This window comes from Glycine soja, chromosome 8, assembly GCF_004193775.1.
Source record: "Glycine soja cultivar W05 chromosome 8, ASM419377v2, whole genome shotgun sequence".
NCBI classification, from domain to species: Eukaryota; Viridiplantae; Streptophyta; class Magnoliopsida; order Fabales; family Fabaceae; genus Glycine; species Glycine soja.
Window position 1 is genome coordinate 15,831,191 of NC_041009.1, and position 25,224 is coordinate 15,856,414.

Consider the following 25,224-nt stretch of genomic DNA (forward strand, 5'->3'; position numbering starts at 1 on the left):
GTTGCTTATCTTCTGCCAAATAACCTAAAATACTGTTTTTCTTCATTTTTTTAAACCAAGAATACAATTAGTTGTTTTCTTCTTCAATATAAGAGGAAATAAACTCATTTAGGTCTCATAATAATTTTGGGTTCCGCCACAAAATAGAAGGAAAGTAGTGGAGAAGCAGGCTTTTAATTATATAAAAACGAAATTAACATTATTCTTTTAATCATATTCCTCTCCTTTTTGAAGGTATTTATATTATTTTAAGTATATTTTCTTTGGTTGTTAAACCGTGCCAAAATTTTATATCTTCATCAATTTTTTCTTACCAGACAATTTAAAATCATCTCATTTTCTTCTTTCTACTTTCTTTTCTTCCACTCTTCTTCTAAAGTCAAACACATCCATAAGTAAATTTCTTACATGAAGGCACTGCTAATATTTTCTCTATTGAATTTGTTATCCTCAGACAAAAAAGAGAAAAGCTTGATTAGTATTCATGTCATGATTCTGTTCATTTTCTTTTACACGATCACTGGACGATGAGATGGGAGAGGGTTATGATGAAGTAGTGGTTAGGGGTTGCAGAAAAGTGGTAAAACATTGAGTGAGGAAAGCACATCCTTCAAATCATAACCGCGCACGTTTTGCTGAGATAATCATTATTCATTCAAATCCTTCAATTTGGTGCACGAACTCTGTGCTTCTCTTCATCATCCAAATCAAATCCTAGCCCTTGAATTTTATCACTTCAATTATTTTTCATAAAAAGGTGGCTCCACTCTTCCTAGTGCTCAACCGAACCCATAATTGCACTCCTCCTTCTATCACCTATCTCTTTACCAGAGAGTCCAACTAATTCTATCCAATAAGTACCAGTGGGACATAACCAAACTAAATATGTTTCTAAATATAAATATATTTCTTTTTGTCTTACTAACCAGGCACTGATCAATTTTTTTAAGAGGCAAAAAAATATCATAAAAAACACAATTTTGTGAGTTTAAAAAATATTTATGCTGTAAAAAAATTTATATTTTTATATCATTATTTAAATTATTTTAAAATAATTATTTTAAAAATCAACAAATTTATTATATATGATAGACTGTCATCGTATAATTATGTAAAACTTTTTACAATATCAATGTATAATATTTTTTCTCATTTTATATATATTAATAAAAAAAATTAATTTCTACTTTAAAAGTTCTTTAATCAGTGTCCTAACATTTCTCATAATTTTTTCTTTAAAAAATTATTGAGTAAATAATCAATTAAAAGTCACAAATTTGTATTTTGTTGTCAATTTAGTTACTAAAATTAAGTAAAACTTAAATAAGCTCCTATCTTTAAAAAAATTTCATTTAAATTTCTAAAATTATCTCATTTATCTTATTTTAATCTCTAAACTTATATTATTGTTATTATTATCACTTAAAATTCATAGACTAAAAAACTAAATGAGAAGAAATAGTAATTTCAAGGACTAAAACAAAAAGATATAATTTTAGGACTAAATTGACTATTTACTTGAAATTATTGTTTAATATGGTATGCTTTATTTAATAATTTTAAAAGTTCAAATATTAACCAGCGTAAAAAATTTTATAATGCTAATCAATAAAAAATAACTATAGATATAAATTTTGAAATAATTATTATAGAAGTTAACAAATTTTTCATATATAATAATTTGTTATTAGATAATTATGTAAAATTATTTTATATTAGTAATGCATAAGTTATTTTATCTAATTTTAAAATGTTAGACATTATTATTTCCAAAAGAAAAATAGACATTATATAAAACTAATTATATACAACAGCAATTAGTAAGCATTCTCCACATGTTTAGTATAACTTTTTTTAAAAAAAAAAACTTTATTAGTTTTTTAAGAAAGTTTTTTAAATAATTGATAAGTGATTATTTTTTAAAGTCAATCTACTTCTAACATGTACTAAAGTAGAATAAGCCACGTACACAAATTATAATGTATCGTAAAGTTTGCTACGTGAAATAAGCTATTATTCTGTATCGTAAAGTTTTGCCATGTATTGAGTACATAAATGAACTATTTACATTGAAATTTCTCTTAATAATTTGACATGTAATTTTTTGTCCTCTACATTTAATTGTCAGACCATCTTCCATCTAATTAATCTTCTTGTTATTTCTTTAATATTTAATGAATTGAACAAAATATTTAACTCATCGAATAACATTAGTATATAATATTAAATGCAAGTGCTACATCTAATTAAACTATTGACTTGATTATAAAAATATTAACGTAGTATTTATTAACAGCAAAAACTAAATTTACTTATTACTCAAATTTGTTATTATTATTAACCCACTTCCATAAGAATCATTGGTAAAATAAATAAATAAATTAGTGTGATTGACCAAAAATATTAGTTAAGAGTTAGATATATTTTGTTAAATCGTCTCATAAAATATGCTTGGTAAAAATTATTAAAAAAAATTAAAAAATGGCGCAAAACTAAATGATAAATGATTGGAAATAGCGTTCTAGATTTCCATTTAACAAGAAAGTATTTTTAAATCAATGGAAGACCCGCTTAATGCATGTTAAATTGTAAAAGTTTATATTTATAATCTTATAAGCTTGAATTTTGTCTGGAATTATACGAGACCTAAGAGTAATGTCTTTTTTCTCAATTAGTTGTCATAGATGTTTTGGCAATGATTATTCACAAATCACAATTTCTTTTTATCTTTCTTCTCTTATCAGATCATATAAAATATGGGATCCACGTCATCAGCATATCATTACAAGAAGACAAAAACCATTCCCATGAAGGTGGGGTTACGCCACGTGTTGCGGGTGACATTGGCCATGCTAAGGTGGGGTGACGGTAACTCAACGCAAAGAAACGGACCATTCCCCCTCTTCAAGCTTCGACGTCCCAGATTTTCTTTTGTATTATTCAATGGCTCTGATCTTCCCAATGATGCCATGCCCCTTTGCTTTGTTCGCACGCCACTGGGCCACTGCTGTGCCTCAGCATAGACATGTGTCCCCCAAGTTTTTCCAATTACTTTTAAGATTAAATATTTTTTTAGTATACCTAAAATTAAACAAAACTTGATTTCACTTTTTATAATTTTCCTTTTTAAAAATTATAACGAATAGAAGGAGTGTCTTATGTGTTTATCAGTTAGATATACTTAGATGCATTTTGAAACATGTGTAGCCACAAATTGGATGAAAATTTAAAAATCCACAAAATTATTGTTTTTAGACATTATTAAGTAAAAAAAATGTTTCTTTTTCAAAATATAAGCAGAACTCAATTATTTTTATCTTATTTAATTGGACTATGTTTAAAATATCATTCATTTAATAAGAGATTCATACTTAATATCAAATCTAAAATAATTTAAGAAAAATATTTATTTTTAATTAAGAATTATATAATTTAATAAAATTAATTAATTTTTAATAAGTATGAAATTATTTTTTTTAAAAGAATAAAAATAATATTAAACTATTAATTGTTTGTGCGTTTAATAGTAGGTTAATTGACTTTTTTAAGTGGCACATACAATTATCTGACATATCATGTCAATATATAATATCGTAATTTTTTTTCTAAATTTTTAAAGTAATCATTTTTTATTTTAAAATGAACATTAAAAAATTATTTTAAATTTTGAAGAAAATAATCATTTTAGAAAGTAAAATTATATTTTAATTATTTTAAAGAGACTGAAAGTAATGGTTTTATTTTTAAAAATAAATAAATATGAATTTTTTTTTATAAAAATCAAAAATTAAAATTCACTCATTTTTATAATAAAAACTAAAAATATCTTTGAGCCTCACTTTCATTATTATCCTGAATTATTAGATTAGATAGACTATTAGTTGATAGTTGTGCTTTGTGGTTGGTGGATTAATTAGATTAATTAATTTGATAGAGACAGTCTATTATCACAAACTAATGTTACATTTTAAAAAATAGCATTAGTATGATGTAAAAATAAATCTCGTTGGTTTGTCCATTACCATAGGAATTTTTGTTGTTATTATACCCTACTTTTGCCAAAGAATAACCTATGTCCTTTTATATTTTATTATTGGTACTTTTCCATTACAAGTAGTTCCAGTACACTTTTGGTCATGGTGTGAAAAGTGGGTGATAGGCATGGATTTTGCCTCTTTTCAACTGGAAGTTTACTTTATAAGAAAGAGAATCATAAATGTTAATTAAAAATATTTTTTTTATCTACAATTACAGTGTCTTCTACAGAATAATCCTAATTCATACTGAGTTTTGGGGAAAAATATTTATTTAAAGAATTAAATATGTATCACTTAAAAATCAATTATTTAATGATAAAATTTAAATATTGTATTATTTATTATATACATTTATATATTTTGCTAATGCCTTTAAAGTAAAATAAAAGTAATTGATAACTCAGTTTTTTACATATGTAAGAGCATATTTGGGATGCTTTAAATTTAGTTTCATGACATACTTAATTAATATGCCTCGTATATTTATATTTTATCTGAAATTAAGTTTCTATAAAAAAATATCATTTTTTATAAATTAAACTCAATTTAGAAAATGAAAATTACTTCATAATTAAGTTTCACAAATTTAATCTAAAGATACAGTAGATAAAAACAGGCTAGAGAGTGAACGCAGAATTGTGATTCTATTTGAGTTGTGAGCTTGTGGTCACTTCCACGCGGATAAACTGGTTGACACCATCTTCATTTTTGTCAACATTTTCATGCTCTCCAAATATCATCACGCATATCTCTCATTTCCTCTTCAACATTCAACATTGCTCCATGTTTTCTCCACTTTAATCTGTGTGTTTTTCTCCTCATTCACTACCACAGAATTCCAACAAGAGAACACAAGGTTCAATTTCTATGCATTCGGTACTTTGCCTTATATTCCTACGTATTATAGCCTATAAAACAAACTCTCTGAAATTGGTTCTAGATCGAAGACTTTTCATGTGATTTCATTTACACTAGACCTCCAAAACCCATTTCCAGAGTCCAAAAAAAGCATATCCAAAATTCAACCTTTTTTTGTCCTCTTTCTACTTTCTTCTCTCATTGGTGTTTCAACTCAATTCAATTCCTTTTTGCCACTTCACATCCTCAAAAGCCAATACCAACAACCGTTTCCCTCAAGCAAAAATTTGGATCTTCCTACACCAACAACTCACTCTCCCATCTCTTTACTTTGACACTTATCTTTCCAAAATTTAAGTCATTTTAGGATGCAAGACCCAACAATATTCCCAGGAGTGAAGCCACCACCACATTTTCCCGAACAAGAACAACTCCAGTGTCCACGTTGTAACTCCAACAACACCAAATTCTGCTACTACAACAACTACAACCTCTCGCAGCCACGCCACTTTTGCAAGAACTGTAGAAGATACTGGACTAAAGGTGGTGCCTTGAGAAACATCCCTGTTGGGGGTGGAAGCAGAAAGACCACAAAACGTTCTTCATCAACCTCAAAACGCTCTTCTGCACCATCTTCTTCTTCCTCTGCAGTTTCGGAGCCTGACCCGACCCGTAATTGCACCAACCCGGTTGATCAAGACCAAAGGGTGCTCAACATTGGTGGTGGGAGCTTCAGTTCCCTCTTGGCTTCATCTGGGCACTTTGGAACCCTCCTGGAGGGTCTGAATCCAACTGGGTCGAGTCTCAAAATGGGTGAATTTGGGGAGGGTGTGAGTTCTGATCCGGGTTTGAATTTGGTTTCGGGTCAAAACCCGGGTTTGCAGGTGCAGAGTACTAATGGGAGGTCAGAGAGTTTTCTAGGTTTGCAAAATGGTGATTCAAGCTGTTGGAATGGTACCCATGGCTGGTCTGATCTTGCAATATACACACCTGGCCCAAGTTTTCAATAGAAGCTTGGTGAAACAAGTTTGAGGCTTTTCGGCTTAAATGCTTAATCCATCTTCTCAATTATGGTGATTGGTCTTATATATATATACATTCATACTATGGTTGTGTTTTTTCTTGGGTACAGAAAAGTTTAGGTGAGTTTGATCCTGGGAAATTCATTCAAGGCTTCACAGTTCAAAAAGCGCTTAATGTACATGATATTCTAATTCACGTTCTGGTGAAATATGAATTCTATCTTGCCAATTGGATCAATCTTCGTTCACATTTATTATATGATTGTGTAAAGAGTTATATAATTTGATCAAGCCTATGGATAGCATGCTATGGAGGATCATACATACCACCAGAATGTCACTAAAGCAGCATCCTTTAGGTAATTTTTTTTTTAAAAAAAATCTTTTATATGCTTGTGATGGGTGTTCTTCAAAGTTGCTATCACTTATGAAAATTTGAAAGACAAAGGAAGGCATTTGTTTGTGAGGATGTGAGATGTTATTACTGTAATTTGGTATATGGAAGTTTACATGGACAAGTTGTTGTGTGTTGTTGACTTGTTGTGCATTATATTTAGATATTTAAGGGGATGTGGGGATGATATGGAGAAAATCTAAAGTACACCCTTTGAAGTTGTATCTTGTTTGTATCTTATCAATGGAGGACCTGACAACTGACAACTTGTTTCTTTGCTCTTATGTTCCGTCCTGGTCAATGTTTTCAGATTCACCTTCTCATTCTTGTTAACTTATTCAAAACTCAACGATGTAAACTTTGGTGTTATTTAATAATACATTTATTTTAACTTCAGCATTCTTAATCTCTATTACTTAAACTTCAAATTTATGGTTTTAGTATCCAGGGTTGTTGAGCTTCTTTTTTTGGTGGATTTCTTCCAAATATGTTATTGTGTTCATTCTATTACTATTTATAGGTATTTTGAGTCAATATATGGCTTGCCAAGAATCAAGATCACTCCAAAGATTGTACCAATTTATATATAACTAAACCCAACTTGAATTGATTGTGCTTTTGTGATCAAGAAGTGTGTGTTCTTTAATGGGTGTGTGATCATGATTTTAGTTCTCAAGTGGTCTCCACATACCATGATGTGTTTTAAGATGGACCATTGTGTGTGTGCTCTCAGTAACCATTTCATTTACGACGCCGCACATGTGTGGGGTTGCCAGCTAAGTTTCGCGACAGATTCATGTATATGTTTAATTTACGGAACTTGTGGAAATTATGCTAATAAATAACATCAGTATATCCTGCGGGAGTATTTTTAGTAAAATCAAGAGAAATTAAAATAAAATAAAATTAAACAGCATATGAATAATTTAAAAATTGAATTTAAAATAAAAGTTCAGAATCATGTGTTGTTTTTTTAATGGCTATAGAACAAGAGATTTAAAGGTGCTTAGTGACCATGCTAAAATAAGATAAAAATATACCTTGAATTTTATTTCATGTTTGGTGTATTTTATAAATAAAATTAAACTCGACATGGGTTGAAAATATTTTATTTTGATTAAACTAAAGAGGAATAGATAATAAAATATAAAAACGTTTCATTTGGTTTTATGTTTGAATTGACAAAAGATAATGAAATTGCATTGTATAGAACACTGATGAGGAAGAGGGAGGGATGAAAAAGATAAAAAATATGCTTTTACATTTCTTGTTTGGTATGCTTGTGTTTATAACATTGAAGAAAAGATTAAAATTCAACTGAGTTATTTCCTATTTAAAAAATGAAAGATGAAAGAAAGTGTTTTTTATTGCTTTTAAAAGACTGAATTATCCTTAATTTTATATTTTTAAATCAAGAACATTTGTCGTCTTTATTAAAAAAAAATTCCACTTTCTATTGCACTAAATAATTTAAATAATGTTTTCCACCAAAAAATAACTTAAAATAATTATCTTATTCTTTTTACTTTTCATTTTTGTCCTAGATCAAACATACCCTAAATTATATTTCATATTATTCAATATCTTCAATTAGTTTTTCCCCCTCTTGAATGAGGGACTGAAATTAATCTTTTTTTTTGTTTAATCATAAAAGTACCCCGAAAGATGGAACGAATATTTTATTTTTATTTCATTATATTTCATTTTAATATTAACTTTTATTAATCATATTGAGTAGTGTTTGATTCTGTGACGTGTGTGGAAAAACATTGTTATAAGAAATTAAACTTCTTCATTTCTGCAATCTTGTTATCTTGTAATGGATTAATTCCCGACTGTTAATTAGAGAATATTCTTTGTGCATATTCTTGTAATTTCTTACTGTCAATGTCATTCTTTATTAGGTATCCAAACACAACCTAATTCTTATTAAGAAATATTTATAGTTTAATTTATTACATAGGAAATGCAAAACAGTTGTTTAATTAATGTTAAATAATTTTCTATTGATTATTTATGACTGAATTTTGATAGGGAAATTGGAAAAAGAAAAAATACCGGGTCAAAAACATAGACAAAGAAAACAGCTATTTTCTTTCACAGTTGATATGTTTCCATCTGAGTTTGAATTTGCGGTACTTGAGACTTCATTTTTTTTCCAATGTCAAACATAACTGGAACCATATTTATGGGTTGTGTACTTGGCCTAGTAGAATAATCAAAAGAAATTGTCCCAAGTTACCCCCACACACAAAGAAAAACGTGTTTTGTGTAATCAAATTGATGGACATAACATGATGTCAATAGTTTGCTTACCTGTGCCAAACGTTGAATGTGGGGGGAAACAGAATTGTCATGGTGAATTTCAAACTTCACATTTCGAATATCATAATCGACATGCACGCAAGCTTTGACTAAGATTCTTATAAATGAACAGGAAACAAGGTATGGCTAAGCTTCTTCCCTATGATAAATGTGATCCACGTCAACTAGAAGATATATCATGTATATGAGGCTGTGATTCAACAATCGTTGTTTCTTTCATATTGTCATCCTCATGTTTGGCCATGAAGTTTTGTCTCATTAAATAAAAGATTAATAATATAATTTAGTTTTTAATCACTACAAAAATCTTAACGTCACATTATTATTGTTCACGAGAATATGTAACATTGTGATTTTTGTGATGATTAAAAATCATCAGATTTTGTGATCTACATTTTGTAATGGTTTTGACCTCCAAAGTTAAATATTATAATCTCTAGTTGGCAAACGTTGTTCAATTGTAACACATCATATAAAATGAGGAACTAAAAATCAACATTTAAAATAGAGGAACTAAAAACTAAATTTTTAATATTTACTGATCTAAATATATGTTAAGCCCCCCAAAAATAAGCTTGCGGGTACAAAATCAAAATATTTCCTCTTAGTATATATACTTGTCAAGTGTTAACGGTTAATTTTGGACTGAACAATGCACATAGTTGATGGTTTTTTTATTTATTTAAAGATACAACTAGAACTTAATAAGGAAAAAAAAAAAAAAACAAAGAACGTAGAACTACTCTACGAAGTCTTCGAGTTAATTGATGCAGCGTTTTTCAGTAACCAACATTGCACGTACGAGACTGAACATGGGACATTTTGTACACCTTGCTTTTCAATTCTAAAAGGGAGAAGCTTTGCTTCAATCAGGTTTTTAGATTGTATGCGTTTGCACGTTGTTCAACACCTGGATTGGCGAGACTCAGACGTGAAATCCAAATTTGAAGCTGCACAGAACATGATATTCAAATTTGAATTTTTTGCATGAGTTAGGACTAGTACCCAAATCCTTAGGGTTACTAACCTGAATAACATCATTGAACTAATGTAAATATTTAACATATGTGTTGTCAAATTTAATTTATCTACTCTATCTCACATATTAAACTCTCATTTAATATATATTGATTTAAGTACTTCATCCATTCATCCACTAGTTCAACCAGTGATCAATTAACCTAATACCTAGATCGGGTAAAGATATTTCAATAATTGCTTAGCACAATCACTTGAAACAAGTTAATCAAACAATTTGCAGGTACACGATAATTAATACTTTAAAAGAAACCAACTAAAAAGTAAACCACCACTTATTAGACAAACCAAATTATGGAGGTTGAATCTGCTATGGCTTTATGTAATCTATTGATTTTGTACTGTAATAATCAATCAATTCATTGTATTTATATCAGAGGACAAATATAAATAAATTGTAAATGAGCTTTTCTAAATGCACCTTAAACCTTTTCCATATTGTATTTAATTCTTGAAATTGTAAAATTCTAGTAAATAAGCAACTTATTAATTCTTGAAATTTTTTGTTTTATTTATCCTGCTAGTTTCTGTGGACCGTGATATAATGTCAACATGTGATATCTTTAAAAAAAATCTATATTCTTAAAACAAATGTTATTTATCTACCTAAAATGAACTTTAGGGGCAAAAAATAATGATTTAAGATTTGGAGAGAATTAAAACCAAAGAATTTTTTTTACATATACCAAAACCAAAATTCACATATTTTATAGGGATTAAAATCAATAATTTTAAATTTTAAATTTTAAATTAAAGGATAAAAAATAGAGAATTTTTTTATGGAAACTAAAATCAAAACATACTTATTTTATAAGGATTAAAGACATATTAGCACAAATGGCAACCCAACAGGGGAATCTATATATTTCAACCAGTTTCATGGCTTGCATACAAACACTTTGGTTGAATTTACAAATAGACAAGAAGAATGTTCATCTTATTTTGTAACACCACCAAACTACTACACAAGTAAGCAGTCTATCACTTGATAACAATATTACCATTCTAACCTAAAGATAATATTTTCCCCGGGTAAAAAAGTTGGCAATGCATCAAACAGGGTCTTAAAATCAATACTCTCTTCGCTTTTCCTAGAGCTTGAGACTTTAACATCCTTCAAGCCATGCCACCAACACTTAGTATGACCATAACCGCAAAAACACTCTTCCTCTTTTCTGCCCATTAGCGTCTCATAGAAAAACTGTAGTATAAGACGATTTTCAAATAGAGTTAGGAAACATTTATATTCATAAAAGCCCTTTTAGTATAAATGTAACATGTCTGATATAAAATGAACACTTGGCAAGACAAGGCTCTACTAGATAAGTCAGGATATACAAAATTTTGTACGACTCTCACTGCTGGAAACATGGTTTTAAATGAAAGAAACCTTGGAGACAAAGACATACCTCAATGAATGCTCTGCTGAAGCTCAAAGTATAGCCACACAACGAAATAGTTACAGGGCAGCAACAGGAAAGTAAACTATTGACAAGATGCATAAACAAAGTTTCATTTTCCAGAACAACCCACAGGTACAAATGTTTGATGCTTGGTGGAGTGGACGAAACTGGCAAGATATCTAAGTTCAATTCATCCTACAAAATCCATGGTACATATAAATAACTAATTAAATATGCAATGGAAAGAACCGATCAAGTAGCTAATTTATACTTACTACAATTGGCGGCTGAATAAATAGGGATAGCGACGCCAAAATATTTTGAGGTTTGAAGTTTTGGATGATTTCCCTCAAGTTACCAACCTCCATAAAATCAATCTCGATAAAAGCTTTGACTTCCAGATTACTAGAACTGTTCAGAAAAGATATAATGGGTTTTGAGGCACCACCACCACTATATTCACATGACAATAAATTTGGAGCATCAATGTTGACCTCCTTCAAGTTGGAGCAATTTGATAACTCCAAGACCTTGAGTTGAGCACTTGAAATATTAATCGTCTCAGACATTTTGCAAAAGCTGAATTTCAAACTATCGAGGAATGGAAATTTAGGAAACAGATCAAGAAACCAATTGTCTGTGATAATAAGGCTATCCAATGACGACAAGTATAACCTTCTCAAATTTCTGCACTTGCCAAAACTCATCTCAAAAGGTTCATCCACAGCACCAGGACTAAAATGGAAATCCTCTAGACTTGGAGCATCAATGACAACCTTCTGTATTCCTAGAACTTCAACTTTCTTGAGCTTTGGCAGACCAAGCATGCTTATAGATTGCTTCCAAGAGGTATCGTACTTAAGTGGACCATCTAAGCCACCATGGTTCATTGCATAACAGACGTGCAAAGTTATATCTTCAATCAAAGGACAACAAGAAATGAGATGCTCAATCACTTGTTCATCTCTCGAAAAGATAAACCACAACGACAATACTCGCAACGAGAGAAACTTTACGGAATGATTTAGGAATGCTTGATCAACTCCGATTCTCCCCATCAACACTAACTTATAAAGTGATTCGGCTTCAATGATACCAGTTGGCAAGATATAGCATTGGTCGTCCTCAAATTCATCATGCAAGCAAAGTTCCAGTACCCCAACACCACTTTCACTAGCCAACTTCATCCAATGATCAATATCCTTAGAGAGGTCCTCAAGGTCAAAACAATTGATACTAAGCTTAAATTCTTTGATTACTAAGCCCTTGTTACGGAACCTTAGAAACGTTTCATTCACACGATTAATGAACTTCTTTTTCCCCCCCACAAGATCGTCCTTCCTGGAGTGCGGAAACTTCTCTATAATTTCAGTGTCAGTAAAAGACAAGATGGGAAACGTAGACCATATTTCCGCCCACTTCTTGGACAAAACACTTGTCCTAGCAGCATCTTTCTCTGGCAACCTTGACAGGATGTCATGGAGGACTATATCAGGCAGGTTTTCTATTTGACCCTCCTCCATTTTCTTAACTACAAGCATGCCTGCAACCAACTAGAACAACAGAATAAAGTAATTATTCAGAGAGGCTGTGTTAAATTACATGCAAGTGCTATAGGTAAATCAAAAATCAAAGTGGATTAACAATTCTATCAATGATTTTCCTACTTACCTATGCCTATGTTATATACACCTTAAACCAATTTGGTCTCCCTTAAAATTGAGGGCTTAATAATTTTTTTCAGGGATTAGCTTTTCATATAAAGCTCATAAACTTCACATCAAAGTAATCCTAAAAATTGAACTTTAGAGTTTAACCTATACGTACCTCACACAAGAGCACAGCACTAACCAGAAAAACAGAACATGAAAAAATGTAAACTTCTCCACACGATTATGATGTTTGGCAAATAAACAACCTTTTTGTGAATCAATGTCAGATAAGAAAAATGTGAAAGTACAAAATTTTGAGAGAAAGAGAATTGCCTGAGAGATTGATTCATCGACGGCTGTGGAAATCACGCACCTGATCTCTTCCTTCTCCCATTAACAGTGAAACTAAGTGCCATGCTACAAACTACAAGTTACAAGCAAAGCAACCTGATCCCTTGTTTAAATATATTTTTTTACTCTCATTAATATATAGTTTTTTTAATCTTTATAAAATTATCTTAAAATACTAATAAGTAATTTTATTATTATTTTGGTGATTTTTATTTTTTTTTAATGATTTTACAAGTATATATATATCCTTTATTACTTAAGGAAAATAAATATACACCAAACACAATCCCCCAAACTGATATAATTAATGTGATATAAACTAAATATTAATGTGCATGTATGATAATACAAAAATTAATAAAAAATTAAAATAGCATTTAATATTATGAATAAGACAATCCAAAATAATTAATTATCATTTAGTATTAATTAAAGGAATAGACACAGAGCACAATTTCTCCCCCAAAACTGAAAAGGAGAAGCACATAATTTTATATACATCACAAAAGTTCATAAATTTAAATTTAAAAATATGATGTGATATTGATAAAAAAAATTAATGTAGATTTAATATTAATACAAAATTAATAAAAAAAATAAAATATCATTTAATATTATTAATTATGGATAAGACAATCCAAAATTATTAATTATCCTTCATCATTCCTTTATTACTTAAATAAATATACATCAAACACAATTTTTTCCTCCAAAACTGATAAGGACAAGCACGTAATTTTATATACATCACAAAAGTTCACATAAAATTAAATTTAAAAATATAATGTGATATCAATTAAAAATTAATGTGCATTTATGATAATACAGAAATTAATAAAAAAAATTAAAATTATTAATTATTAGTATTATGAAGAAGGCAATCCAAAATTATTAAAAAAAAATCATGAAAGAGTTTTGAAAAGTTCGAGAAAGATAAAGTTAAAGAAAGTAATTTTGCTATTTTTTTAAATTTGTTTTTTTTCCTTATATTATTTTATGGTTCATATATGTTTGTATTAAAGTGAGGGTTGAGTTTTGAACACAAAAATAAATTCAAAAAATATTGTCACTTAAAAAAAAGAAATAATTTTATGTATCGCATATATATGTGTGTGTGTGTTTTCTCATATGTAGGGGGAGCTCTTTGGAGTCAAGCACTCCAGTAGAATGTACATACACATCAAATGAGAAGGATGACCAGCAAATAATGTTTTGGAGTTTTACACCCACACTCTCACATATATTTGGTTTTAGTTCTATTAGCATTTTGTATATCATGTTAACTTATTTTGTATGAAATGAATAATGAATTATATTAAAGAAAAATAATAAGAACTCGTTACTATTTTTAATATATGAGAGATATGAAAGATTTCGTTAAACCATTACGGATTTTACCGTAAAAAAATATAAAGGGAATAGAGAATTAACTAAAGAAAACATGTTTGCTTCAAAAAAAAAACAACTAAAAAAAACATGCACTTTTCAAAACAAAACAAAAAATGCATAGAAGAAAGGTATATTATTTTATCAACATAAGAGGATTTATATTTATAAAAGTTAAGTGGGTGAAGGAGTCCTGATGATATAAAAAAGTCTTATTTTATATTTTATAATTATTTACAACAGTACCTTTAATTTAAAGTTAGCATATTTTTGAATAGAATAAAATCAAATATAATAAATTAAGGACATATACAAATTAAAATAAGAAATTTATAAGAAATTTATCATTTAAGTATTATTATTTATTAGAAATAAATTTTATCATCTAATTTAAGATATTTATCCTTGGAATAGTAATATTTTGTGGATCTTACCTCATATTTGTGCTATTATACGTTCCCGTATCTCTAGAAAGATAATTAAGTAAATTTAATCTAACAACATTAATTTCTAATCTAATTTGAGATAGAAAATTAATTTTTTTACAGCATATATATATATATATATATATATATATATATATATATATATATATATATAATTGATTCTTCAGAACTAGTTACTAATGATTACAAGGTAATTTATAACCTATTCAATTTTAGCTAGTCCAAAAGATTTACCATGTAATAAGATAAACCAAGACGTCGTATCAAAACATAATAATCAAGTACATTAAAATATCTTTAACATTACAAAAAAAAAAAATCAGATAAAAGAAATCAAGATTATTCGTATATTCTATTGAAATTGCGGTCCAAAAGTCTAGAACTTAATCAGAAACACTTATAATATTATTTCAGCTAATCAATTAGTAACGAACCGTGTAATAATATTTGACATAATAGGCGAGACAATTAATGAGGAACATATCCAAAGATAATTAACATCACCATTGAGATAAGATATATCACCAGATAATTAGATAAGAAAATTTTTCAAAATTACCAACAAATAAAAACAGTTATAATAGTGGCATTACTAAATTGTTATATATGAGTCAATAACTACCCTTCTAACCATAGTTATGAAATCTGATTTGGCTCAGCTAGTCAGATCGGTCCAATCGGGACCCAATAACTTAATCGGATCGATTTTATTATTGGATCGGTCACGCAATTGATCCAGGATGTTCCAATCAAACCAGAATGGTTAGGTACTGGATCCTGGTTGGACCGATCCACCTCTATGATGTCGTTTTGATGTCTCATTATTATTAATTGTTATTTTGCATTTTAAAGTATGAATGAATTTTTCTTATTCAAATAATATTAGTTATATACTTATATGTAATAGATAATATATAATTTTGAATTTTTAATATATACCGGATGAAATCAGGTCAACAATTAATGACCACCAATTATATCACTGACCCACTATCTTGACTGGATCAATACTCGAGCCTGATTTCACAACTATCCTTGCAACACTAAAATCTTCTTGAGGCAATATTGCATGGTGCACAGCAAGAAGAACCCTCTAAGTTTGGAAGAATTTTCGCAACAAAGATAACATGAAAAGCAATAATGACAAAGTTGTTGCTGCTGCTGCTGCATCATCAAATAAGTCAACAACAATGAAGAAGGAAGTACTTTGCAGGTATTGCAATAAGAAGTTCAGTTGTTACCAAGCCTTGGGTGGACATCATAATTCTCACAAGGCGGAAAGAGCAGCAGAAATACATAGCAAGGCTTCTGCTTGTTACAAAACATATGGTTATGGGTTTTGTGGCAAAACATTAGGGGTTTCACCACTGTCCATGACTCGTTTTAAACCTTCTATTATTGTTGGCCTCATATGGCAATGGGACTACATGACTATCATCATGTTGCATGGCCAAGGCACCAGATTTTGAATCCTCCTCAACCCACCATGTATCAATTCATGGCTGAAGGGAGTGGATCTCACCAACACCACAAATTATATTAGCCTTTGAGTTCTTCTATAGTCAGAGGAGGACCAACAAATTCAGCGTCACAACCACATTCATTACACCCTAGTTTATATGACGAGGGAAACTTTGGTCAAGCAAGCAGTTCTTCAATCATAGAGAGTCCTGATGAGAATTGTGGTCAAGAAAACAGTTCTTCAATTTCAATGCCTGTGAATGCAGCGGTGAAGAAGCTTGATTTGACTCTCAAGCTTTGAAGTGACATGCTAGTCTAACTGCATAATATCTTGTAATCACGACCCTGGACTCTGGTGAATTCACTAGAATTATGCTAATGTTTAGGGATTCAGTGAGTTGTATGAGATTGAAAATTCAGGATGTCAGAGTTTGAATCCGGAATGCATAAATATGGACAATTTAGTCATTTCTTGAACATAATAAAACTATTTTTTTTGTCTAATGATAATTATCATAGAATTTTTATAATGCTTGCGCCCACAATAACAAACGCACTTCAACTGACAGTTTGTATCGATATTTGATGATTTCTTTTATAAAAATTATTTTGATCATTTGTACTTTCAATTATCAGCACTAAGTTTAAAGGGATGAGACGAACAACATAGTTAAATTTTCTCTGTTAAGAAAATGTCAACAAACAATTCTCTTACCACCATTAACAAGTGTTTTCTCGCAAATCCCTAAATTTTCCGTACCATTTTGCCTTTCAAACTAGCAACTTTTGAGTGAGAACATATAGCAAAACTATCTTATAAGTGCTAAATTAATACGATACGAAAAGAGAAAGATATGATGAATTCTTATTTGAGTTATGAGTTGAGCACATAAGCAATAAAAAATGAGGCAAAGATGATTTAATAAAGTGTATTTTATTAGTGTATTTTAATTAGCAAAAAAGTACCGGCTAAAGTTCCTTTTTTCAGATTGTATGTAATACCTAAAAAGGTAGAACAAGAAGGATATTCTCCTTATTCTGTAGCAACATCAAACTTGTATGTATGCAGTCTATTAGTAGATGACAACAATTAATATTACAACTCTAACCTAAAGATAATATTGTCATGATGGGAAAAAGTCGGCAAGGCATCTAACATGGTCTTAAAATCAATATTCTCATCAGCCTTCCTAGTGCTTGAGACTTTCACATCCTTCAAGCCATGCCACCAGCACTTAATATGACCAGAACTGCAAAAACACTCATCCTCTTTTCTTCCTGTTAGCGTCTCGTAGAAAAACTGTAGTAAAAGACGATTAACAAATAGTTAAAAAATATTTATACTGTTTAAAACCCTCTTAAGTATAAATCTATCATGTCTAATATAAAATGACAACATGGCAAGACAAACTTTTCTTCTATTAGATAGGAGAGGATATCCACAATTTGTATTAGTCTCACAGCCGGAAGCATGGCTTTAAATGAAATAAACCTTGGATACATTACAATGACATACCTCAATGAATGCTCTGCTGCAGAAAAAAGAATTCAAGCTCAACGAAATAGTTGCAGGGCAGCAACTGGAAAGTACACTATTGACAAGAGGCAGATACAAAGTTTCATTTTTTGGAACAGCACGCAGGTCCAAATGTTTGATGCTTGGTGGAGAGGATGAAACTGGCAAGATCTCTAAGTTCAACTCATCCTACACAATCCAGGGTACATATAAACAAATAAGTAAATATGCAAATGGAATGAACCGATCAAATAGCTAATTTATACTTACGACAATTGGCTGGTGGATAAATAGGGATAGTGAAGCCAAAACATTTTGAGGTTTGAAGTTTTGGATGCATTCCCTCAAGTAATGAAGATCCATAAAATCAATGTCGATCTGAGCATTGACTTCCAGTTGACTAGAGCTTTTCAGAAAAGATATTATAGGTTTTGAGGCACCATCACCACAATATCCACATGACAATAAATTTGGAGCATCCAGGTTGAGCTCCTTCAATTTGGAGCAATTTGATAACTCTAAGACCTTGAGTTGAGCACTTGAAATATTAATCGTCTCAGACATTGTGCAATTGACAAATTTCAAACACTCAAGGAAGGGAAATTTAGTAAATAGATCAAGAAACCACTTGTCTGTGATAGTAGTGCTCTTCAATGACCATAAGTATAACACTCTCAAATTTCTGCACTTGTCAAAATTCATCTTAAAAGGTGAATGCACATCTCCACCAGGACAAAAACAGAAATACTCTAGACTTGGAGCATCAATGATAATAATCTCCGGTATCCCTTGAACATCAACTTTCTTGAGCTTTGGCAGAGCATTCATACTTATAGATTGCATCCTAGAGGTCCTGGGCTCAAGTAGACCTCCTATGCCACCATTGTTCAATACAGAACAACACTTCAAAGCTACATCTTCAATCAAAGGACAACAAGAAATGAGATGCTCAATCGCTTGTTCATCTTCCAAAAGTACACTCCACAATGACAATACTCGCAATGAGAAAAACTTGACTGAATGACTCAGGAATGCTTGATCAACTCTGATTCCCCCCATCAACACTAACTTATAAAGTGATTTGGCTTCAATGATACCCGTTGGCAAGATGTAGCATGGGTCCAGAGCTTTCTCATCCTGTTCATGGCCTTTAGGCAGGCAAATTTCCAGTACCTGAACACCACTTTCACTAGCCAACTTCAACCAATGATCTACATCCAGGGACATGTACTGAAGGTCAAAATTGATAATAAGCCTAAATTGTTTGATTGCTAAGCCCTGGGTATGGAACCTCAGCAATGTTCTCTTTACATGATCAATGAAGTTCTTTCTTTTCCTCAAAAAATCCTCCCACGGCCGCGGAAACGTCCCCACGATCATAGTATCAGAAAAATACAAGATGGGATACGTGGACCACGTTTCCGCCCAAGATTTGGACAAAACACTTGTCCTAACAGCATCTTCCTCTGGCATCCTTGACAGAATGTCATGAAGTATTGTTTTCGGCAAAGTCGATATCATGTCCCTCTCCATTTCTTAACTCCAAAGTTTGCCTGAAGGCAACTAAAACAGAAGACAAAAATAACTCACAGAGACCATTTTAAATCATTCGTACGCAGTTGCTACAGAAGAACCACTACTACAGGTGAATCACAGAGACCTTCACGTGAAGGGGAGAAAGGCGATTAAGAACTAAATTCTACCAAAGACTTTCCAAAATGGCTTATAAATTTTACACCAAAAAAAATTGCAATTTAGAGTTTAACCTAAATCTACCTCACAAGAGCACATCATGAAACAAAAAAACAATACATGGAAATCACCACACGATGATGATGTTTGAAAAAAAAAACTTTCAGCGAATCAATTTCAGATAAGAAAATGTGAAAGTTCCGAAATTTTATGGTTTTGAGAGAAAGAGAAATACCTGAAAGTTAGGGTTAGAGGTTCATCGACCCACACGATCCATTCTCTCGTTAACAAGCAAACAAAGTGGCGTGCTGCAAGCAACACAAAAAAGTGTATGCTATAATTAAGAATGACAATGGATCCTTCAAAAAAAAAAAACAAATGAGAATGGGTAGAGTCTGCATGTGCATATGTTGTGATTACCTATATTTTAAACAAAAATATTCGTTAATGGTAATTTTAATCCTCTTCTTCTTTTCTTTTTATCTATATACACATGCTTGCACTTACATATAACACTTTACTTGTATATAAACTTAATAAATCAATAAAATATATTAAGTTTAAATATATTTAAGGTTTTATAAATAATCAAATTTTATTTTTGATTCTTAATAATATTTTTTTCTTGAATTCCTGATATATTAATTTTTTTTATTTTAAACCCCTACCAATGTATGAACTTACAAATTAATCTTCTCACACTTAATAATTACATGGACTAAAAATAAAAATTTTAATATATCAAGAATTTAAAATAATAATAAAAAATAGTAGGAGCTCAGAATAAAATTCAATCATTTTATTATTAACCGTAAACATATTTAAGTCAATATATTAATTAGAAAAATTATTACAAGTAAATTAAAAATTTACTCTCAATATACAAATATAACATTAAAAAAATCTATACATAATACTATCTCTTGATTAGTTAATTTGTCATAAATTTTAATTTTATTTCAAGATTACCCATGACATTAAATAGTTTAAGAGGTGATTATTTTTTAAAGATGATTTTTTTAACCAATGAGAATGCATTATTTTGTTGGTAACTCAATAAGTGCAATAATTTTCTTGAAAAAATTAATATATATTATTGATAGACCTCATAATTAATTAGGATAAAAAATTAACAACAAAGTAGTCTTATCTTCTTATATTTAAGACCAAGAAAATATTATATTTTATTTCTTATATATAAAACCAAAGATAATATTAAAAACAAGTAAATATAACATTAATTTATCGAAACTTAAGTCATAAATAAATATTACAAACATAATCATCTAATATTATAAAAATAAATCATTAAATATTTATAAATTTACATTAAAACAATTTGTTATAAATTCATAAACTTATACATAAAAATAAATAATAATTTAATATAAAGTATGTTGAATTGTAATTTAGTATTCTGTTAGATTTGTTTAGTGCATGTTACATTTTATTGTTAATCATAAAATTAGGAATATATATATATATATATATATATATATATATATATATATATATATATATATATATATATGCGGGATGGGAAAGTGTGGGTAGTATAGTATGGGCATTCGCATCCATTCCCAAAAAAATTACAAGTAAATATCTGCTCCTATCACAACCCCCAATAAATAAGTAATTATCTTTTACACTTGCGGATACTTATCGAGGGTACTCGGGATTAGAAACCACTTTTTCTTCCCTAACTATAATAAAGGATACACAGAAAAAAAATAGTGATATAAAAAATGTTATATATTTTATTTTTACAATAGCAAAACTCTATACTATTAAACTAATCCTAATAGGTTATAAAAGAAGTCTAGTGAATGAAATAATTCTAAATTATATTACTTAAAATTTTGTGATAATTAAAAGCAATAGGAAGAATTATATCCATTGTAATACATACATCATTTAAAGTTAAAAAAATCAAAATAAGAAAGTAGAAACAAATTTTTATTAATCAAAATATTTATTAATTTAATTTATTTTTAAAATAATAAATATATTATTATTATAGTTTCTATTTTCTGCATTTTTTATTTTATAAAACTAAATTCATTTACATGTGTATCAAAATACATATTCAATGGAAAGAAAAAGAAAGAATATATGAATTTCAACGAATCTGGATTTCTCGTTGTTCAAAAGTATTTGTGAGATGGTATAGTAATTGAATAAACCTCCTATTTACTTCCTAAATTTGGTGTTAGCTAACATTTTAGTTCCTAAATTTAAATCTTGAATTTGCATTTCATTCAACATGTCAGTCCATGGATATATTCATATCAATGATTTTCCCTTAAAATTGAGGACTTGAATTTTTTATTTTTTTTTTCTTTTTTCGGGGACTAGCTTTACATACAAAGCTCATAAATTTTACACCAAAGTAATCCAAAAAATTGAACTCCAGAGTTTAAGTTATACCTACCTTACACATGAGCACATTATGAATTGAAACAGGAAAACACAAATTGGAAAACATAGAAATCTTCACACGATGATATGATGTTTGACAAATAAACAATGAACAACACAAAAATAATTAATGCAAAATTTGCTGAAATATTCTTTTTAATTTAATCATCTGAATTTGAGAATGCCATCATGAAGCTGACAATTACACTGCACAAGGATGTAAAATTGGGAGCAAATTTCTGAATTGCTGCAACCAACCAATCAAGTAGCAGTTAGAATGATAGAAATGGCATGAAATCTGTTTTAGTGGCTTTGAATTTTTCTCAAAAACAGAGACTCGTTTCCTTTTCAACGTCAACAAGGAAGATTAATGGAATTCTGTTGAAAACTTATGGAGGGTTGCAACATTTAACTTATCAAGAACATATGGAAGGATGAGCATAATTTTGGATGATATTTTTTTTCTTCTTTTTATTACAATTGAAGTCCAGTTTCTCTCTCGTGTATAAATATTGGACTTATAAGTGAAAAGTACAATTTCGTTGCTGCATCTTTTTTTTATTACTCCGTTAGTTTTCTGCATACGAAGGCATGAAAAAAGAAAAGAATAATGACCAGAGACAAAGACGATACTTTTATGAGAATTTCTTGCAGAAGTTTTGGTACAAATGTTGGGGATAATTTTGTATTATTCATGGAACAAAAAGTTGTCCTTCGGTTGAGTGGGTAACAAAGTTTTACGTATTTGTTCTGTCCTATGTTATGATCACTTTTGAAACCAAACGGATAACAAATAACTTTGTGTTGTGTTGTCCCTTACATTTTAGCAAATCAAACAGCTGCGGGAATGAACATCCCTTCTCTAGCAAAGCAATCGTTCATGAAATCTTTTTTTGTTTTTGTTCTTATAATGTTCATGAAATCCCTTCTTATAATATTACATCCTTGCATTTGTTTTTACTTGGTTATTATTATTGCAAAATCAATATTTATTTTAAAATGATGAAGATAAAGGCATAAAGCATTGACTAAAAATTGTTCAAAACAATCAATAAAATATTATTAATGGAATATGATGCAGTTAATAAGTTAAAGAGTTTCGTCGTGGATTATAAATTGTTCGGTCAATAAGTTGAAGAATTCTTTTGGAGGTTAGACTATAAATTACTCAATCAATTAAGCTAATAAGTGAAAGAGTTTCTTCAATTTTAAATTGCTCAATTAATATGTCAAAGAATTTTTTGAATTTATAAGTTACTCAATCAATGAGTTAATAAGTTAAAGAGTGCGAGTCCTGAATTATAAACTGTCCAGTCAGTGAAAGAGTTTCAAGAATTATAAATCATTCAATCAATAATTTAACAGTAAGTCCAAGAGTTTCCTGAATTATAAATGTTTTAGTAAATAAGTTAAAGAGTTCTCCTGATTATAACTTGCTCAGTCGATAAGTGTACGAAATTTCATATTTCAAATACAAAGCAGTGTCTTATTTTTGTGATTCAAATCTCAATTACATATATCTTATTTAATAAAATTATATCTAGGAATTTTGTATGTTTAATATCAAATTTAAATGAATGGTGGTTTAAAAAAAATATTTATTTTTTAAGTAGAAATTATAAAATTTAATAAAATTAACTAATCTTTTTAATAAGTGTGAAGTATGTATTTTTTTTTTTGTTTATAATCGAGATCGGAGGGAGTATATGATATTTTTTGTTGTTGTGATATTTACTTTAACTTCTTACATAATAACATACTCCTTTGTTCATTTTTATAAGGTGTTATTGACTAATTTATGGTTATTGAAAAAATTGATTAATTTAAGAAATTAGCATTAAATTTATTTATAATTATAATATTTTTCTAAATTTATCTTTAAATAAGTAATGCATGAAAAGAAAATAATAGTAATATAATTTTAATTTTTCAAAATAAACTCTTCCATTTTTTGATCCTTATAAGAGAAAAAAAGAGACCATTCACAGTATTTATTATTTATGAACTAGAATTAGGGAGGGATGCAGAGGAAGACGGGTAGGGATTCGAGCAACCGATTCTTCAATGTATATTTGGAAGAATCAAATTACATAGCAACTCTTGTAATATATTGAATTATAAAAATTCTTATATTTGTATTGAAATTGCGGTCTAAAAGTCTAGAACTTAATCAGCAACTCTTATAATATTATTTCAGGTAAGCAATTAGCAGCAAATTAACCGTGTAATAATATTTGACATAAAAGGCGAAACAATTAATAAAGATCATATCCAATAACCCAAAGATAAATAACATCACCATTACACCATTAAGATCTATCACAAGATAATTAGATAAGCTTTGCTTTAAAAAAAGATAGTTAGATACGATGCGTTTTCAAAATCATCAAAACAATTAAAACGGCTATCAGAATGTCTAACAACGATTACTAAGTTGAAGAGAAACTTGTTATATGTAAGTCACTTAGAGCCTGTTTGGATATAAGGCTAGAAGTTCTAAAGACAATCTTGGCAACCAAGATACAATGGAAAGTAATCATGGAAAAGTTGTTGTAGCTGCCGCATTATCAAATAAGTCGGTACCATTAATGAAGAAGGAATTTTCTTGCAAGTATTGCAATAAGAAGTTCAGTAGTTACCAAGCCTTGGGTGGGCATCATAATGCTCACAAGGCTGAAAGAGAAGCAGAAAAACAAAACAAGATTCTTAGCAACGCTTCTGCTTATTATAAAAAATCATTTGTTGGTTGGTTTGTTTATTCAAACCATAATGCTTATGGTTATGGGTTTGGTGGCAAAACATTAGGGGTTTCACCACTATCCATGACTCGTTTTAAGCCCTTCTATTATATGAGTGTCACACGTGACTATCAACATGTTACTGCATGACCATGACATCAATTCATGGCTCAAGGGAGTGGATTTCATCAAAATCACAAATCATGTCAACCTTCAATTTCATCTACAGGATCAAATTCAGGGTTACAATCCCAGCCAAATCATGTTAAGAATAGTCTCTCATCGGGTAATTCATGAATATGATAAGTGCTTATATAGCTGGGTAGACCACCCCCTTATGAACCGGTTTTTAAGGGGACCTTTCGGATGCCTTTGCTGCACTATAAAATTTAATATGGTATCAGAGCCATAGTCTGCTTCTGTCCGGCGGATGCCACCAGCCCTCGCTTTGTGGTGACGAGCCCTGGCTTGAGGGGGCGTGTTAAGA

The 25,224-nt window shown here is 29.7% G+C and overlaps 4 protein-coding genes and 1 pseudogene across 6 annotated transcripts; 3 read left to right on the top strand and 2 right to left on the bottom strand.

Annotated features, from left to right (window-relative positions):
* Positions 1-4,727: 4,727 nt before the first annotated feature.
* On the top strand, positions 4,728-5,253 carry LOC114422413 (annotated as a pseudogene).
* Positions 5,230-6,707, top strand: LOC114422412 (dof zinc finger protein DOF3.1-like). The gene has a single exon (XM_028388749.1). It carries the CDS (start codon positions 5,264-5,266, stop codon positions 5,903-5,905), a length of 642 nt encoding a protein of 213 aa, XP_028244550.1. The 5' UTR covers positions 5,230-5,263; the 3' UTR covers positions 5,906-6,707.
* Positions 6,708-10,480: 3,773 nt separating this feature from the next.
* LOC114424606 (FBD-associated F-box protein At5g60610-like) lies at positions 10,481-12,629 on the bottom strand. Its single transcript, XM_028391475.1, has 3 exons — positions 11,353-12,629; positions 11,084-11,272; positions 10,481-10,875 (listed from the first exon to the last, which is right to left on the bottom strand). Exons 1-3 carry the CDS (start codon positions 12,616-12,618, stop codon positions 10,672-10,674), a joined length of 1,659 nt encoding a protein of 552 aa, XP_028247276.1. The 5' UTR covers positions 12,619-12,629; the 3' UTR covers positions 10,481-10,671.
* Positions 12,630-17,288: 4,659 nt separating this feature from the next.
* LOC114422328 (FBD-associated F-box protein At5g60610-like) lies at positions 17,289-19,964 on the bottom strand. 3 transcript variants are annotated; one of them, XM_028388631.1, is made up of 4 exons: positions 19,817-19,964; positions 18,160-19,442; positions 17,890-18,078; positions 17,289-17,673 (listed from the first exon to the last, which is right to left on the bottom strand). In XM_028388631.1, exons 2-4 carry the CDS (start codon positions 19,420-19,422, stop codon positions 17,470-17,472), a joined length of 1,656 nt encoding a protein of 551 aa, XP_028244432.1. In that variant the 5' UTR covers positions 19,423-19,442; positions 19,817-19,964; the 3' UTR covers positions 17,289-17,469. The 3 variants fall into 3 exon arrangements, with proteins under 3 accessions (XP_028244432.1, XP_028244430.1, XP_028244431.1); XM_028388629.1 differs by having other exon boundaries at positions 18,160-19,452; XM_028388630.1 differs by having other exon boundaries at positions 18,160-19,549.
* Positions 19,965-24,524: 4,560 nt separating this feature from the next.
* Positions 24,525-24,887, top strand: LOC114423945 (zinc finger protein KNUCKLES-like). Its single transcript, XM_028390845.1, has one exon. It carries the CDS (start codon positions 24,525-24,527, stop codon positions 24,885-24,887), a length of 363 nt encoding a protein of 120 aa, XP_028246646.1.
* The last annotated feature ends 337 nt before the right edge of the window (positions 24,888-25,224 follow it).

Coding starts and splice junctions, on each gene's coding strand:
- LOC114422412 (XM_028388749.1), top strand. CDS start 5,264: ATGCAAGACCCAACAATATTCCCAGGAGTGAAGCCACCACCACATTTT.
- LOC114424606 (XM_028391475.1), bottom strand. CDS start 12,618: ATGCTTGTAGTTAAGAAAATGGAGGAGGGTCAAATAGAAAACCTGCCT. Junction 11,273..11,352: donor TTATTCAGCCGCCAATTGTA/GTAAGTATAAAT, acceptor TGGATTTTGTAG/GATGAATTGAACTTAGATAT. Junction 10,876..11,083: donor TCAGCAGAGCATTCATTGAG/GTATGTCTTTGT, acceptor CTTATACTACAG/TTTTTCTATGAGACGCTAAT.
- LOC114422328 (XM_028388631.1), bottom strand. CDS start 19,422: ATGGAGAGGGACATGATATCGACTTTGCCGAAAACAATACTTCATGAC. Junction 18,079..18,159: donor TTATCCACCAGCCAATTGTC/GTAAGTATAAAT, acceptor TGGATTGTGTAG/GATGAGTTGAACTTAGAGAT. Junction 17,674..17,889: donor GCAGCAGAGCATTCATTGAG/GTATGTCATTGT, acceptor CTTTTACTACAG/TTTTTCTACGAGACGCTAAC.
- LOC114423945 (XM_028390845.1), top strand. CDS start 24,525: ATGGAAAGTAATCATGGAAAAGTTGTTGTAGCTGCCGCATTATCAAAT.